Source organism: Eptesicus fuscus, chromosome 1, assembly GCF_027574615.1.
Source record: "Eptesicus fuscus isolate TK198812 chromosome 1, DD_ASM_mEF_20220401, whole genome shotgun sequence".
NCBI lineage: Eukaryota > Metazoa > Chordata > Mammalia > Chiroptera > Vespertilionidae > Eptesicus > Eptesicus fuscus.
Genome location: NC_072473.1, coordinates 52,578,560 through 52,595,429, shown reverse-complemented (window position 1 = coordinate 52,595,429; position 16,870 = coordinate 52,578,560). Strand labels below are relative to the sequence as shown.

The following is a 16,870-nucleotide window of genomic DNA, read 5'->3' as shown; positions in this document are numbered from 1 at the left end:
AACAAATATGTACACATATAATACCTTAATAAAAAAATTGAAAAATTAAAAAGTTAAAAAATTAAAAAAAAACACACAAATAGACAAAGGACAAGTGTTGGTGAGGATGTGGAGAAAAAGGAACCCTCTGAACTTCCAGAACCCACTGCATGCCTTTCTCCCTTCAGCAGGGATCGCAGACCTCACCTTTCTCTGGGCAAAATCTGACCTCTCCGTGAGAAGGTGCAGAGCTCGTCTGGGTCCCTGTATTCGTGCTGATTGAGACCCAGTGTTTGTGGGTTTGCACCTGGTCCCTGGGTGTTGTGGTTGTAGGGTCCCGGCAGGTGTCCTATTCTTCCCGATTAAAGGTAAGGCTAGGCTTCTGATCACAGCCACTCTCCCCTTCAAGATAGTGCAGTCTCTGCGGCAGAGTAGATCCCGCCAGGAGAGATTTCAGCAGCAGTGGAGTCTGCCCAGTCAGGGGAACCCAGTCCAGCAGTCCCCAACAGTCCCTTGGAATATAGCTGTCCCTCACTCACAAATAGACACTCCCCGTATGTCCACACACTCTCCTTTTGTTTTCTCACACACTATCTTGCAGCCTGCTTTCCTGTCAGCAGCCATCTTCATATATCCCCATCAAATTTCTTAATAGTATTACTCCTTTGGAAATGCTGTGTCATAAATTAAAATTGAAAGTAGGTGCAATCATCATGCTACTGAGAAATCTTAATAGTAAATGGGGTATTTGTAATGGTACTAGATTTAGTATCAATAGATTGCATCCTAACATAATCAAAGCTGAAGTATTAACAGGATCTGCAGAGGGAGAGGTTGTTCTGATTCCAAGAATTGATTTGTCTCCATCTGACACTAGTCTCCTATTTAAATTAATTCAAAAACAGTTTCCCGTGATGCCAGTATTTGCAATGACTATTAAAAAATCACAAGGACAAACTCTAGACAGAGTAGGAATATTCTTAACTGAACCCGTTTTTGGACACTGTCAGTTATATGTTGCCTTCTCTCGATTTCAAAGAGTCTGTGACGTTAAAGTTGTAAACACTTCATCACAAGGGAAATTAGTCAAGCACTCTGAAAGTGTTTTTACTCTTAATGTGATGTACAGGGAGATATTAGAATAATTTTAATCAATTTATCAGTCATTGTTTTTATCAGTGTTCTTTTTATATCATGTTTTTGTTTTTATATCATGTTCTTATTTTTATATCATGTTTTTGTTGTTTTTATATCATGTCTTTGTTGTTATATCATGTTGTTATTGTTTATTTATTAATCAATTTATTTATTATTTTTATATACATTTTACTAATTTTCTTCCATCTCTGACACTTCTATTATAGAGAAACTAGAGGCCCGGTGCATGAAATTTGTGCACTGGTGGGAGGTGTACTCAATCCAGCCTGCACCCTCTCCAATCTGGGACCCCTCGGGGGATGTCCGACTGCCAGTTTAGGCCCTATCCCTGTGGGACATCCCTCTCACAATCCGGGACTGCTGGCCTTGCCCCCTCCAATTGCCCTCACCTGCCAGCCCAGTCACCCCTAACTGCCTTCCCTTGCCGACCTGGTTGCCCCAAACTGCCCTCCCCTGCAGGCCTGGTCCCCTCCAACTGCCCTCCCCTGCCAGGCTGGTCGCCCCTCACTGCCCTCCCCTGCTGGCCATCTTGTGGTGGCCATCTTGTGACAACATGGGGGTGGCCATCTTGTGACAACATGGGGCCACCCATCTTATGACCACATGGGGGCGGCCAACTTGTAACCACATAGGGGCGGCCATCTTGTACGAGGGTGTGATGGTCAATTTGCATATCATCTCTTTATTATATAGGATGGTGAATAGTAATATTAAAATATTTCTTCCAATTTCCTTTCAATGTGTACAAATCTGTGCACCAGGCCACTAGTAGAGATTATAATGGTAAGTGTTAAGCAGTTACTTTTCATAACTGTATTATCTCATGTTACCTTTCAGCTTGGAATTTGGCTGTGCAATGTAGCAAAGACCCAGTGACAATGAGAGAGTTTTTCATTCTTTCTTATAAGGTAAGTCTCTTCTAATAAGTATCTCATTCATGTACTACAACAGGAATATCACCATTATGGCTAAATACAGAGTGGGATTGGCTTTTAATGTAGAAACTTTTTTTTTTATTATAAACAAGGTTTTATTTGCATCACATGATAAAAATTAGAAAAATTGTATTTTGAAATAATATTTGTTACTGATATTTTTGTTTTAATTTTTTTTTAAATTTCTTTATTGATTAAGGTGTCACATATTTGTCCTCATCCCCCCATTCCCATCCCACCCCACTCCCCACCCAAGCCCCAATCCACTGTTGAACTTAACCGTTGGATAGGCTTATATGCATGCATACAGGTCCTTTGGTTGAACTCTCCCCCTCCCCCCACCCTCCCCCTACCCTCCCCTATCCTCCCTCTGAGGCCCGATAGTCCGATCGATGCCTCCTTGCTTCTGGTTCTGTTCTTGTTCCTCAGTCTATGTTGTTCATCATTTCCCCTAGATGAGCGAGATCATATGTCACTAGATATATACTAATAAGAACTGAATGTGAGACGAGCAATAATAGTTATGCTGACAGGCAAATGAATCAATCTGTAGCGAGCTTCCCCCTGGACCAACAGTTCTTTTGAGACCCAATTTCAATGTCCAGTAGTTCCTTATGTGTACATGTCAGCACTGACCCCTCAGCTCTGGATGGTGGACAAATGGTGGTAATGGAGGTCCGACTCCCTCTGGTTTGGTCTCGGCCGAACCCAGGGGCACGGCGTCACCCGGACTAAGGGGCACGTGGCCTCACCCATACCCAAGGGGCGCGTGGTCTCACCCGGGCCTGGGACCCAGCCTCACCCGGATGGATCCAGGGGCGCACGGCCTCACCCAGACCCAGGATCTGGCTTCACCCGTACCCAGGGACGCTTGGCCTCTCCCAGACCCAGGGGCACGTGGCCTCACCCGGGCTTAGTTGCACAAGGCCTCACCCGGATCCAGGGACACATGGTCTCACCCGGACCCAGGGGTGCTTGGCCTCTCCCAGACCCAGGGCCACTTGGGCTCACCCGGGCTTAGTTGCACAAGGCCTCACCCGGATCCAGGGACACATGGTCTCACCCGGACCCAGGGACACATGGCCTCCCCCGGACCCAGGGACGCTTGGCCTCTCCCAGACCCAGGGCCACTTGGGCTCACCCGGGCCTAGGTGCACGAGGCCTCACCCGGATCCTGGGACACATGGTCTCACCCGGACCCAGGGACGCTTGGCCTCTCTCAGACCCAGGGCCACTTGGGCTCACCCGGGCCTAGGTGCACGAGGCCTCACCCGGATCCAGGGACACATGGTCTCACCCGGACCCAGGGACGCTTGGCCTCTCCCAGACCCAGGGCCACTTGGGCTCACCCGGGCCTAGGTGCACGAGGCCTCATCCGGATCCAGGGACGCATGGTCTCACCCGGACCCAGGGACGCTTGGCCTCTCCCAGACCCAGGGGCACGTGGCCTCACCCGGGCCCAGGTGCACGAGGCCTCACCCGGATCCAGGGACACATGGTCTCACCCGGACCCAGGGACGCTTGGCCTCTTCCAGACCTAGGGCCACTTGGGTTCACCCGGGCCTAGGTGCACGAGGCCTCACCCGGATCCAGGGACACATGGTCTCACCCGGACCCAGGGACGCTTGGCCTCTCCCAGACCCAGGGGCACGTGGCCTCACCCGGGCCTAGGTGCACGAGGCCTCATCCGGCTCCAGGGACACATGGTCGCACCCGGACCCAGGGACGCTTGGCCTCTCCCAGACCCAGGGGCACTTGGCCTCACCCGGGCCTAGGTGCATGCGGCCTCACCCGGATCCAGGGACACATGGTCTCACCCGGACCCAGGGACGCTTGGCCTCTCAGACCCAAGGGCACGTGACCTCACACAGGCCTAGGTGCACGAGGTCTCACCCGGATCCAGGGACACATGGTCTCGCCTGGACCCAGGGGTGTGTGGGCTCTCCCAGACCCAGGGGCGCTTGGCCTCGCCCGGGCATGGGATCCAGCGTCATCCGGGTCCAGGGGCACATGGCCTCACCCGGACCCGGAGTCCGGCCTCACCTGGACCCAGGGGCATGTGGCCTCACCTAGACCCAGGGACGTGAGGCCTCACTTATACCCAGAGGCGTGTGACCACACCCGAGCCCAGAGGCGCGCAACCCCGCCCGCACCCGGGTCTCAGCGGAGCCCCGTCTTCCTGATCCCAATTCCTGCCAGTCAATCCCCCCTCAGCAATTCCCCTGGCCATCCTTCCAGAGCTCCAGTATGGCTGCTGCAGAACTCGTCGGGCGGCGGCTCGGCGAAGCTCCGGTGCGCCCGGTGCAGGGTGGTGGGCCGGTCTGGCGTTGCTGCGTCGGCCCTTGGGTCTGCATCGGTGGCCGGTCGCCGAGCATGCGCACCTGGCCGCTTACGGGGCGTTGAGATTCTTGACGGACTCGGAGGTCAGCAAGCGTGGAGTCTCCCACCCCATGTCTCATAGGGGCTCGTCTGTCCGTGCTTGGCTGCCAGTGGAGCCGTCCCCTCAGCCGGAGACCGCCGGGGGAACTGCGCCGAGCACGTTCTAGGCCGCTGTTGTATCGCCTGAGCCATAGTTCTTTTGTGTCGCCTGAGCCATAGTTCTTAAAGTGTGGTCTTTGGGTCACCGGCATCAACATCATCCCACATACCCCTCTTTAATTCTAGTTGTAGAGCATCTACTCAGCCAGCCCTATGGTGGTCTTGGATGGTGTCTGCTCTGCTCTCTTGTCGTAGTCTCAAAGTTGTTGTGGTAGGCAACAATCAGGCTTCCGCCCTATGCCTCCATCTTGGTCCTCCTTTGTATAGTTAAGTCTTGATTGTTGTTGGTGTCACTGGGGGGGCTCTCTTTGTCTATAAAGGAAGAGTTGCTGTGCAGGAGACACGTTTATGGGCCGGGTCTTGGTGCAGCAAAGCTTTGGCGCTCACTGAATATTCCTGTTGAATGTGTCCCTTATGCACGTGGTTGAAATCTGGTGTCATCTCCCACAGACCACTAGATGCCCTCGTTTCTGGGTCTCCAATGGGGTGTAGATCAGCTACTGCCTTAGGCACTCAGCAAGGATTACAGCAAAAACTGTAGTTTCTTCCTCCTGTCTGAGTGGCCCTGGAGCAGTCTGACTAGAACAGCAGTTCATCTGGTCCGCTGCCAGAGGGCAGGCCACCCACATGCATAAGCCATTGCTTGGGGCGCAGGTGTGCCTGCAAGACTTGCGGGGCAGGTCTTCAAAACGTGCGGGGCGGGTCCCAGGGCGGGGCGGGGTCTCAGGGCGCCAACAGGCCATGGTGCGGCGAGCCGCGATGGCTGTGAGTCTGGTCCTTCTGCCTTCCACGTATCTAAGTCCCCTCGTTCCGCACTCCAGCGCAGCAAACACTGATTGCAGGGCGCACCTCCGCAAGAGTCCCACCTCTCCCCGCAGGCATCTGGGTCTCCCGCGGTTCGCCAGAAGATGGATTTCAGGGTGATGGAGAGCTAATCTCCCCTAGGTTTGGAACAAAAGCCCCTTTCCCCCGCCACCAGCCAGACCCACGCGCCTCCACACCTCATCCCCTCCGATTTCGCTGGGTGCGAGGCAACAGAACAGCCTTTAACCTCCGCCGCCATCTTTTTCAAACTTCCCAATTTGTACTTCTTAATCCCTTCATTTCAGTCAACTCTACTGAAGTCTAGCGCCGCCGGGAGGTGCACGGAAAGGGCGCCCGGGCCTCCGTCCGGTGCGCGCGTCCCGCGGAACCAGGCGCGCGAGGGCCGCGCGGCGGGGACGGGCGCTGGGCGGCCGCCGAGCTCCAGGCACTGCCATCGCCGCGTTCCGGGCGTCGCCGCCGCGGCGTCCCCCCCAATTTGTACTTCTTAATCCCTTGAATTCAGTCAACTCTACTGAAGTCTAGCGCTGCCGGGAGTTTCACGGAGAGGGCGCCCGGGCCTCCGTCCGGTGTGCGGGGCGCGCGACCCGCGGCACCAGGCGCGCGGGTGCTGCGCGGCAGGGGACGGGTGCTGGGAGGCCGCCGGGCTCTGGGCGCCGCCGCTGTGCAGCGGCGTCCCCAGCGTCCCGGGCCGGGCGGCCTGCGGGGGCGGCGGAGTTGCGAAAGTGAGTGAGTTTCCCAGGGTTTCGCCCAGAATGGGGTTCAGTGCAATCGGAGCCGGCGCTCAGCGCACTCCGGAGCCTTTATCTCCTTCCTGCCAGTGAACGCCGGCCAGGTCATCAGCCACCCCTTCCTCTCCGGTTCCATCCTCCCCGCAGGCACGTGTGCTCGTGTCTCCGCCCGTTTCTCCATACCTCAGGCTTTTACGGCTTCCCCGACTGTCCCTGTGGCCTTCTCCTTCCCCCCAGCTGTGGGCATTTCAGTCCACCAACTTTCCTGTGGTTCTGGACGATGTCCGTTCTGACCTCTAGTTGTATTTTTGAAATTGTTGTGCCTGGCTGCAGGTTAGGTGTTTAACCTATGGCGCCATCTTGGTTCCTCCTAATGTAGAAACTTTTAATATTTGTCTAAGCATGAATGTCCTAGAGAATTTGATCCCTACAGGGCACAGGTGGGAAACCTTTTTCTGCCAAGGGCCATTTGGATATTTATAACATCATTCGTGGGCCATACAAAATTATCAACTTATTATATTGAGGTATGATCCTTCTATTCCTACCTTCTTGAGAGTTTTTATCAAGAAAGGGTGTTGGATTTTGTCAAATGCTTTTTCTGCATCAATCAATATGATTATATGGTTTTTATCTCTCAATTTGTTTATATGGTGTATCACGTTTATTGATTTGTGGATATTGTACCATCCTTGCATCCCCAGTATAAATGCCACTCGGTCATGGTGTATGATCTTTCTAATGTAATGCTGGATTTGAACTGCTAGAGTTTTATTGAGAACTTTGGCAGCTATGTTCCTGAGGGATATTGGCCTGTAATTCTCTTCCTTTGTATTGTCTTTATCTGGTTTTAGGATTAGGGTAATGCTGACTTCGTAGAAAGAGCTTGGAAGTGTTCCTTCATCTTGACTTTTTTGGAACAGTCTGAGGAAGATAGGTTTTATTTCTTCTTTGAATGTTTGATAAAACTCCCCTGTGAAGCCAACTGGTCAAGGGCTTTTGTTTTCTGGAAGTTTTTTTATTACTGTTTCAATTTCCTCCATAGTTATCGGCATATTCAGATTTTTTTCATTTTTCCTGGTTGAGTTTTGAACGGTCATATTTTTCTAGGAATATGTGCATTTCTTCTAGGTTGACCAGTTTGTTAGAATAGAGTTTCTCATAGTATTTTTTAATGATTATTTCTTTTTCTGTGGGGTCTGTTGTTATTTCGCCTCTTTCCTTCCTGATTTTTTTTATTTCGGTCCTCTCCCTTTGCTTCTTGGTGAGCCTGGCTAGAGGTTCATCAATCTTATTTATCCTTTCAAAGAACCAGCTCTTGGTTTCATTAATCTTTTGCATTGTTTTTTGGTCTCTATGACATTTTTTTCTTTTTTGATCTTTATTATTTCCTTCCTTCTGTTCACTCTGGGCTGTTATTGTTGCTCTCTTTCTAATTCTTCAAGTTGCAGTGTTAGATGGTTTATTACCAGTTTTTCTTGTTTCTTGAGGTAGGCCTGTAATGCTATAAACTTCCCTCTCAGGACTGCTTTCACTGTGTCCCATAGATTTTGGATTGATGTATTTTCATTGTCATTTGTTTCCAGGATGTTTTTTATTTCTTCTTTGATCTCTTTGATAACTCACTCATTGTTTAATAGTATGCTATTTAGCCTCCAAGAGTTTGAATTTTTGTGATTGTTTTTAATGTAGTTGATTTCTAATTTTATGCCAATTATAGAAGATAAATAAATCCCAACAAAAATGGCAGCAACCACAGAGCTGGAAAGAGCAGGAGGCTTGGGTTGCCCCCGGCGATGGAGGAAGCCAAGCTTCCTGACCGGCCCTGGCCTCCGCTCAAGGCTACAGAGTTTCAATTATAGAAAATAAATAAATCCTAGATACTTGCTTCTAGCTGGCCCTGACCTCAGCTCAAAGAGGCGCTGATAAAAAAAGAAAAAAAGAAAAAAAGAAAGAAAGAAAAAAGGAGGGGCTGGCGCGCGCCCCTGGGTCCGGGTGAGGCCACACGCCCCTGGGTTGGGGTGAGGCCACGCGCCCCTGGGTCCGGGTGAGGCCACGCACCCCGGGGCCTGGGTGATGCTGGGTCCCAGGTCTGGCTGAGGCCGTGCGCCCCTGAGTCTGGGTGAGGCCGTGCCCCTGGGTCCGGGCGAGACCAAACCAGAGGGAGTTGGACCTGCATTACCACCATTTGTCCACCATCCAGAACTGAAATGTCACTGCTGACATGTACACATGAGGAACTGTTTGACATTGAAATTGGGTCTCAAAAGAACTGTTGGCCCAGAAATAAACTCACTACAGACTGATTCATTTGCCTGTCAGCATAACCATTATTGCTTTTCTCATTTTCGGTTCTTGTAAGTGTATTTCTAATAGCACATGATCTCACTCATCTAGGGGAAATAATGAACAACATAGACTGATGAACAAGAACAGACCCAGAAACAAGGAGGCATGGATCAGACTGTCAGGCCTCAGAGGGAGGGTAGGGCAGGGTGGGGGTAGGGGGGAGAGATCAACCAAAGGACTTGTGTGCATGCATACGAGCCTAACCAATGGTTAAGGACAACAGGGGGGTGGGGGCATGCGTGGGGAGGGGTGTGGGATGGGAATGGAGGGATGAGGACAAATATGTGACACCTTAATCAATAAAGAAAAAATAATAATAAAAAGAATAAAAAATAAAAAAAGGAGGGGCTGGGACCTTGGGTTGCCGGGGGGTGATCAGGCCAGGATGGGATGGCAGGGGCTGTTGGGGGTAAGCAGACCAGCAGGGGGGCCAGTTGGGGTGAGCAGGTCACCAGTGGGGTCAGTTGGAGGTGATCAGGACAGCGGGAGTGGCAGTTTGGAGTGAGCAGGCCAACAGGGGGGCAGTTGGGGGTGAGCATACTGGTGGGGAGGGAAGGTGAGTGCGAGCAGGCCGGCAGGGAGGGGCAGTTGGGGCCATCAGGCCAGCAGGGGGGCAGTTGGGGGTGATCAGGCTGGCGGTGGGGCATTTGGGGGCGAGCAGGCTGGCGGTGGGGGCAGTTGGGGGTGAGCAGGCCAGCAGGTAGAGTGGTTAGGGTAATCAGGCAGGCAGGCAGGCAGGTGAGCGGCTGGAGCCAGCAGTCCTGGATTGTGAGAGGGATGTCTGACTGCCGGTTTAGGCCTGGTCCCTGTAAACAGGCAGTAGGACATCCTTCGAGGGGTCTCAGATTGGAGAGGGTGCAGGCTGGTCTGAGGAATCCCCCCCCCCGTGCATGAATTTCATGCACCGGGCCTCTAGTACCCAAGAAAATGGAAACACCAATCAGAAAGGATATATGCACCTCTATGTTCATAGCAGCACAATTTACAATAGCTAAGGTTTGGAAACAACCTAAATGCCCATCAGCAGATGAGTGGATTAGAAAACTGTGGTATAGCTATACTATGGAATACTACGCTGCTATAAAAAAGAAGGAATTCTTACCATTTACAGCAGCATGGATGGAACTAGAGAGCATTATGCTAAGTGAAATAAGCCAGTCAGTGAAAGAAAAATACCATATGATCTCACTCATTTGTGGAATATAAAGAACATTATAAACTGATGAACAAAAATAGATACATAGGCAAAGAAGCATGAAACAGAGTGTCAAACTACAGCAGGAAGGAAGGGGAGGGTTTCGGGGGGGGGGGAGTTAAGAGATCAACCGAAGGACTTGTATGCATGCATATAAGCATAACCAATGTACACAAGACACTAGGGGGCTGGTGATGGCATATGCCACGGGTGTAGGGGAGGCCAGGGGGAGGTCAATGGGGGAAAAAAGGAGACATATGTACTACTACTTGTAATAATTTAAAAAATAAAATAATTTTTTTAAAGAAGAAAATGGGGCACTATGAATCCATAATTATTATTTGCAAACAACTTATATGTAATGATTCATTGAAAACAAAGTTCACAAGAACTTAGTCTTTATAAAACTTTGGTTAGAAAAATGTCAAATTCTCAATGCAGAGAATTAAGCACAAATGTCCTTATGCTGGAAGCAGGCTTTCTGATAATTAATATGACCATTCAGAACAGAGGTGATATTTCCATAAGAATGTGCTTTATTTATGCCAAAAAACTACTGAATGATAATTTTTTACTTTTATTCTTTCTGTTGTGGGAGTTGGAAGAAAAATGAAGTGATTCTAAAGTGATTGTGAATAGTTATCCTACATCCACCTCACCTTCCCTTCTCTCACCACTCAATATTCACCAGTGTCTACAAGTCCTGCATTATATTGTCTTTTGGATTATGTTTTATAATTGTCATCTGGGGGACATTTCCTAGTATATTACTTCAGGACCAAATTTCAGAACTAGAAATTTCCTGTTGTCATTATCCTATACTAGAGGCCTGGTGCACAAAATTCGTGCACGGGGGGGGGGGGTCCCTCAGCCCAGCCTGCACCCTCTCCAATCTGGGATCCCTCTCACAATCCATGACTGCTGTCTCCCAACTGCTCGCCTGCCTGCCTGCCTGATTGCCCCCTAACCACTCCACTGCCAGCCTGATCAACTCCTAACTGCTCCCCTGCCGGCTTGATTGTCCCTAACTGCCCTCCCCTGCTGGCCTGGTCACCCCTAACTGGCCTCCCCTGCTGGACTGGTCATCCCTAACTGCCCTCCCCTGCCAGCCTGGTCGCCCCTAACTGTCCTCCTTTGCAGGCCTGGTCACCCCCAACTGCCCTCCCCTGCTGGCCCAGTCATCCCTAACTGCCCTCCCTTGCCAGCATGGTCGCCCCTAACTGCCCTCCCCTGCCGGCCTGGTCACCCCCAACTGCCTTCCCTTGCAGGCTTTGTCAACTCTAACTGCCCTCCCCTGCAGGCCTGGTTGCCCCCAACTGCCCTTCCCTGCAGGCTTGGTCCCCACCGATTGGCCTACGCTGCAGGCCTGGGTCTCCCCCCCCCCCACAACTGTCCTCCCCTGCAGGCCTGGTCACCCCCAACTGCCCTCCTCTGCCGGCCTGGTCACCCCTTACTGCCCTCCCCTGCAGGCCTGATCACACCCAACTGCCCTCCCTTGTAGGCCTGGTACCTCCCAACTGCCCTCCCCTGCTGGCCTGATTGCCCACAACTGCCCTCCCCTGCCGGCCATCTTGTGGTGGCCATCTTGTGTCCACATGGAGGTGGCCATCTTTGAGCACATGTGGGCGGCTATCTTGTGTGTTGGAGTGATGGTCAATTTGCATATTACTCTTTTATTAGATAGGATAATAAAAGCCTAATATGCTAAAAAACTATCAACTTAAAAATTATCCTGCTATATTTGGTCAAACATTTAATTAACTCACCCCAAATGCCTTGGCAGTGCCAGATGAAATGATTTTGAGGGCCTTATATGGCCTGTGGGCTGGATGTTCCCCACCTGTGCTATAGGGTATAATGTGAGACCATGAAGCAGGTCTCACCATATCAAAATATCACTGACAACCATCATGGAGCCTAAAGTTCTTCCATAAGTAACTTACTTGCCTTTGAAGAAATTTCAGTCTCTGAGAGGCCTATATTAAAATATAACTATCTTTAGGAGGGGAATCCTCTAACAATTTGTCAATTATCAAAATATTAGGAAGGTTTAAGAATATAGTATAAGTCTATAGGAATATAGAATAGATATCTTGGGACAACAGGGAGTAAAAAGGTTGCTAAAAAGCTTGGGCCTACTTTGTAATTTTTCCTAGAGCAGGTTCTGTATGTAAAAATTTGTGAGCTTGTTTTCCAATTATAAGCATGTTTAAAGTTATTCACCTCCAAGGTAGAAGTTAAATGCCAGAAAGAAAAACAAGGACTGATGAAAGAATAAAAGAAGATACACTAAAGAATATTGTTCAGCCTTAGCTGGTTTGGCTCAGTGGATAGAGTGTCGGCTTGCGGACCGAAGGGTCCCAGGTTTTATTCCGGTCAAGGGCACATGTCCAGGTTGCTGGCTCAGTCCCCAATGTGGGACATGCAGGAGGCAGCCAATCAATGATTCTCTCTCATCATTGATGTTTCTATCTCTCTCTCCCTTCCTTTCTGAAATCAATAAAAATATATTTTAAAAAGAATATTGTTCATACACATTCAGGAGTATACAGTTTGCTATATTGATTAAATGGTAAGAGTTTTCAAACTAGAGAGAACACTAGTACAACTCTGTGGTCTTAGATAAGACTACTAGTAACTTGAGACCTAGAGAGATTGGGTTTCTTGAAATGCTATTAATTCAGTGATGATGATGATTGTCATAAACATTTGGGAAGATTAAGAAATAGTCTTTGGCCCCGCCTCCCCTGCCACCCCCGCCCCGCCGCTCCCGCTGACTCGCTTCTCTGCTGCTTGAACCGGAACCTCTTGCGGAGGCTGCTGCCGGGACCGGGCGCCTAGCGGGAAGCACGTGGAGGCGGCCCGCCAGGGCCAAGGCGCAGCGCCCGCCAGGGTCATGGCGGGGTGAGGCCGGCGCGGTGGCTGCAGTCCCGCAGTCGGGTGCTCCTCGGCCCCCAGGGCTGCGCGAAGGCTGAGGGAGCCGCCCGCCGCCGCTGGTCGCCATCCCCACCCGTCACCCATGGCAAGCCCCTGCCGCAGCTGCTGACTGCACTTCCGTCCATCCCTGGTCGCTCTACGTCCACCCCGGGAGCCCAGCGAGCGCCGCGGGCTCTGGGCCGCCAACGATGGGGAACACTACCTCGTGCTGCGTGTCGTCCAGCCCCAAGCTCCGGAGGAATGCGCACTCAAGGCTGGATTCCTACGGGCCCGACACTGACCTGAGCCGCGAGGACACGGGCTGCAACCTGCAGCACATCAGCGACCGGGAGAACATCGATGATTTGAACATGGAATTCAATCCTTCAGACCATCCTCGAGCCAGCACAATATTTCTCAGTAAATCTCGGACAGACGATGCTAACAGAACAAGACAAGAAACAAAACCAAAAACCACACGAAAAACAAACCAGCAACAACAAGAACTGAAACAAACAAAAAATAACAAAAGACGAGACAAAAAAAAATAAATGAAAAGGGACTATGAAAAGAAAGAAGGATAAAGAAAAGAATATATAATAAGGAATATCAAAAGAAAGTGAAGAGAATAAGAAAAGGAAAGAGAAATAAGGGTTATAGAAAAAAGAAGAGAAGGAAAACAGTGAAATGAAAAAGGAAACTAGAACATTAAAGATGATCTCACTTTCTTTAAGAACATATGGAGTAGACACTATTATGTCATATTAGATATGAGTATGGCTGATACACTGAACAGATGGGACTAAGTTATAATTGGAAGAACAACTAGAGAGAGAACCAAGATGGCCTCATAGATAAATGTGGTATTCATTGCCTCCCACAACCACATCAAAATTACAACTAAAATGCAATTATTATTCAGAAGCTTCTGAAATATGGCTGAATGGAAGTCCTACAACTAAAGAATTAAAGAAAGACTTATTAGGAGAGGCAGAGGCTCAGAAAGGGCTGGGCCGACACTCACATCGAGTGTTACTTTAATTGGGAGGGATATCCCAGCTGTGGAGGCCTCCCATGAGGAGCAAGGGGTCCCAGCACCAAGCAGACCCCTCAGCCCAGGGTTCCAGTACTGGGAAGAGAAGTCCCCGTAATTTGGGGGTATAAAAACCAGCTGAGTGACATCTAGGCTGCTGGAGACCCAAGCAGTCCCTCATAAAGGGCCAGTGCATGGACTTCCTCAAACACACTCCCTCTAAGCTCCAGAGCAGGGGTTCAGGCTTGCGGGGATCCAGGGACATACAGAGAGGAACCTGATTGTCTTCACATCAGAGCAAGAACTAGGGGGTGGCTTTCTCTCAGACAGTGGTGCCCTCAGGGGTCATTGTTCCTATGCTGATACCTCCCCTGCAGCAGAACTAACTGGCAAATGACAAATCTGAGTCTCTATCAGTTTGCCTCACACTGTTCCCTCTGCCCTAGTGATTCCAAGACCCTACCCCACCCAATTTGCAGCCCCACCGGAGCTGTTTGCAGCTTTTCCATATGAATGGCCTGTCCAGGCTCAGGCTTCAGATTTTCCTAAAATCTCTCAAACAAGCAGCAGCTGGCATCAGTGTGCCCCATACCTCTCAGTAAGAGGCCCCTGGCCCAGCACTAGCAACAGCCTGCTTTACTTCACAGTTTGGCCTCTCCTGGGTACTTCCAAGTCCAACACAAGTAGCAGCTATCTGCAGATCACTCTGTAAGTCCTGACAGGTGACCCCAGGCAGGGCACAGGCTGTGGCTAACTTTACTCCTCCAGCGGGGCTACAGGGCTAGTGCATCCAGGGGGCAGCGTCAGACTATATCAGATTACAACTCTACACATCCATGAGCAACATATTCAAGGGGAAGACTCACTGAACACCAAAGCTCCACTGAAGCAAGTCCTGCTCCATAGGCGTGTCTCCTACACAGCAGCTCCTCCACTATAGTTGCAGCTGGTCCTCACAGGCACTTGATTTAGGGATTAATTCCTTTCAGTGATGCCAATGGCAGCAATTAAAACTCCACTACAACAGGACAGTGCACACAACCCACACAGTAGTGCACCTAGAATGCCCAGCTTAGATGACTGGGGAGGCTGAGCCATTGGCCCTACAGGATACCTAATACACAAGGCCACTCTACCAATTTCAGGAGACATATCAGCTCTTCCTAATACATAGAAACAAACACAGGGAAGCAGCCAAAATACGGAGGCAAAGAAACATGTCACAAATGAAAGAACAGAAGAAATCTACAGAAAAAGAACAAATGAAGTAGATGCAAGCAAACTACTAGATACAGAGTTCAAAATAATTATTATAAGGATGCTTAATGAGAGCTTCAAGGGACTTAGTGAGAATTTCAAGGATCTGAGTGAGAATTTTAAGAACCTTACTGAGTACATCAAAGACATGAAAAAGGACCAGTCAGAAATTAAGCATACACTAACTATAAATGAAGAGTAATTTACAGGGAATCAACAGTAGAGAAGGGATACCAACTATCAATTCAGCGATTTGGAATTTTAGGAAGGATAAATCACCCAATCAGAACAAAAAAGAAAAAGAATCCAAAAATATAAAGACATTGTATGGCAATAAATACATATTTATCAACAATTAAATCTAAAAATGAAAATAAATGAACAAGGAATCTAATGAACAAAATAAAGCGATGAATAAAATTGAACTAGAGGCATTAGAAACTTGGAACAGACGGACAAATCTCAGAATGAAGCAGGGCAGTGGGAAGAGATTAACCATAGATCTTGTATGTATACTAGAGGCCCAGTGCATGAAAATTCATGCACTGGAGTGGGGGGGTCCCTCAGCCCGGCCTGCCCCCTCTCACAGTCCAGGAGCCCTCAGGGGCGGGAGGCGACCCAGCGATCAGGGGAAGGAGACACCCCCATCACACCTCTGCTGCTGCCACTGCCAGCAGTGCAAGCCTTGGCCAGCCCTGGTTACCTGAGCCCCTGGCAGCCCTGGGCAGCTGGGTAGCTGCCATTAGAGGCTTGCCTGCACCTCGGGCGTCAGCTGGGCAGCCGCCATCAGAGGCTTGCCTGCACCTCGGGCGTCGGCTGGGCAGCCGCCATCTGAGGCTTGCCTGCACCTCGGGCCGGCCCTGGGCGGCTGGGGGGCTGAGGTGACTGGGGGACTCCATAGGCAGGCGCACAGAGCTGAGGGTACTGGGCGCCGCCATCTTGTGGCTGTGGGCGCTGCCATCTTTGAGGGTGAGGCAGTCAGTTAGCATATTCCCTCCTTATTGGCTCTGAGCGCCACCATCTTTGTGAGGGCATGATGGTCAATTAGCATAATCCCTCCTTATTAGATAGGATATGCATTACCTGCGGACACAGACAATATGGTGGTGAAGGCCTGGGGTGGGGCAAGAACTGGATGGAGGATGGCAATGGGGGTGAGGGAATGGGGACATCTGTAATACTCTCAGCAATAAAGATTAAGATGAAAAAAAAAAGAAATAGTCTTTGGAAGTTTAGGTATAATTTTAATTAATTAAGTGAAATAAATTGCTTTTAGTTTTGACATATGTTGTAGCACTAGTAGGATTCCATGTGAAAATCCCAAGTGGTCTAGAGTTTTATTTTAATACAAATCGGAGTTTTTTCCTAAAGTTAGAGGACAAGGTTTAATGATGAGGTTATATCTAATGCTTGTCAAGATTTGGCATTGTCTCTTTCAACCATGGCAATATATGGACTAATTTCAGTTCTACACAATACAATAGGGAAATCTATTTGCTGGGGGGAGAGGGAAACACTTAAAAATTAACACATATACCAAGAAATAGATCACTAAATAGAAATACAGGGCCAAATGACAGTACTTATCATTGGGAAAGGTAGGAAAATTATGAAGAAATCAATCATTTTATCTCTAGACAGGTGCTTAAAAACAATGGAAAGTAATATAAAATTGAAATTGTAAATTAATATTATAGTCTATATCATTTTTAAAGTGAGATGTGCTTTTCCAGATGAATTTTCTCATTCAGACAGAATATTGCTGATTTTCATTCTGATTGTGTTCACTTGGCAGAATTCTCACTATTCATTAATGTTCTGGTTATTTCTTATCAGCTGTCCCAGTTTTGTCCTTCTGATCAAGTAATTCTGATTGCACAGAAAACATGTTTACTGATGGCAGCTTCAGTTGATCTAGAGCAAGGGAGAAAAGCTTCAACAGCCTTTGAACAGGTAA

At 49.2% G+C, this 16,870-nt stretch overlaps 1 protein-coding gene across 1 annotated transcript in view; it reads left to right on the top strand.

Moving 5' to 3' along the window:
* The window catches only part of TEX11 (testis expressed 11), a 479,256-nt gene that overhangs the window by 389,153 nt on the left and 73,233 nt on the right, over window positions 1-16,870 (top strand). The window contains exons 22-23 of the mRNA XM_054718924.1: window positions 1,975-2,045; window positions 16,750-16,866. Coding sequence (XP_054574899.1) covers window positions 1,975-2,045; window positions 16,750-16,866 — 188 coding nt within the window. The remainder of the gene's footprint in view (window positions 1-1,974; window positions 2,046-16,749; window positions 16,867-16,870) is intronic.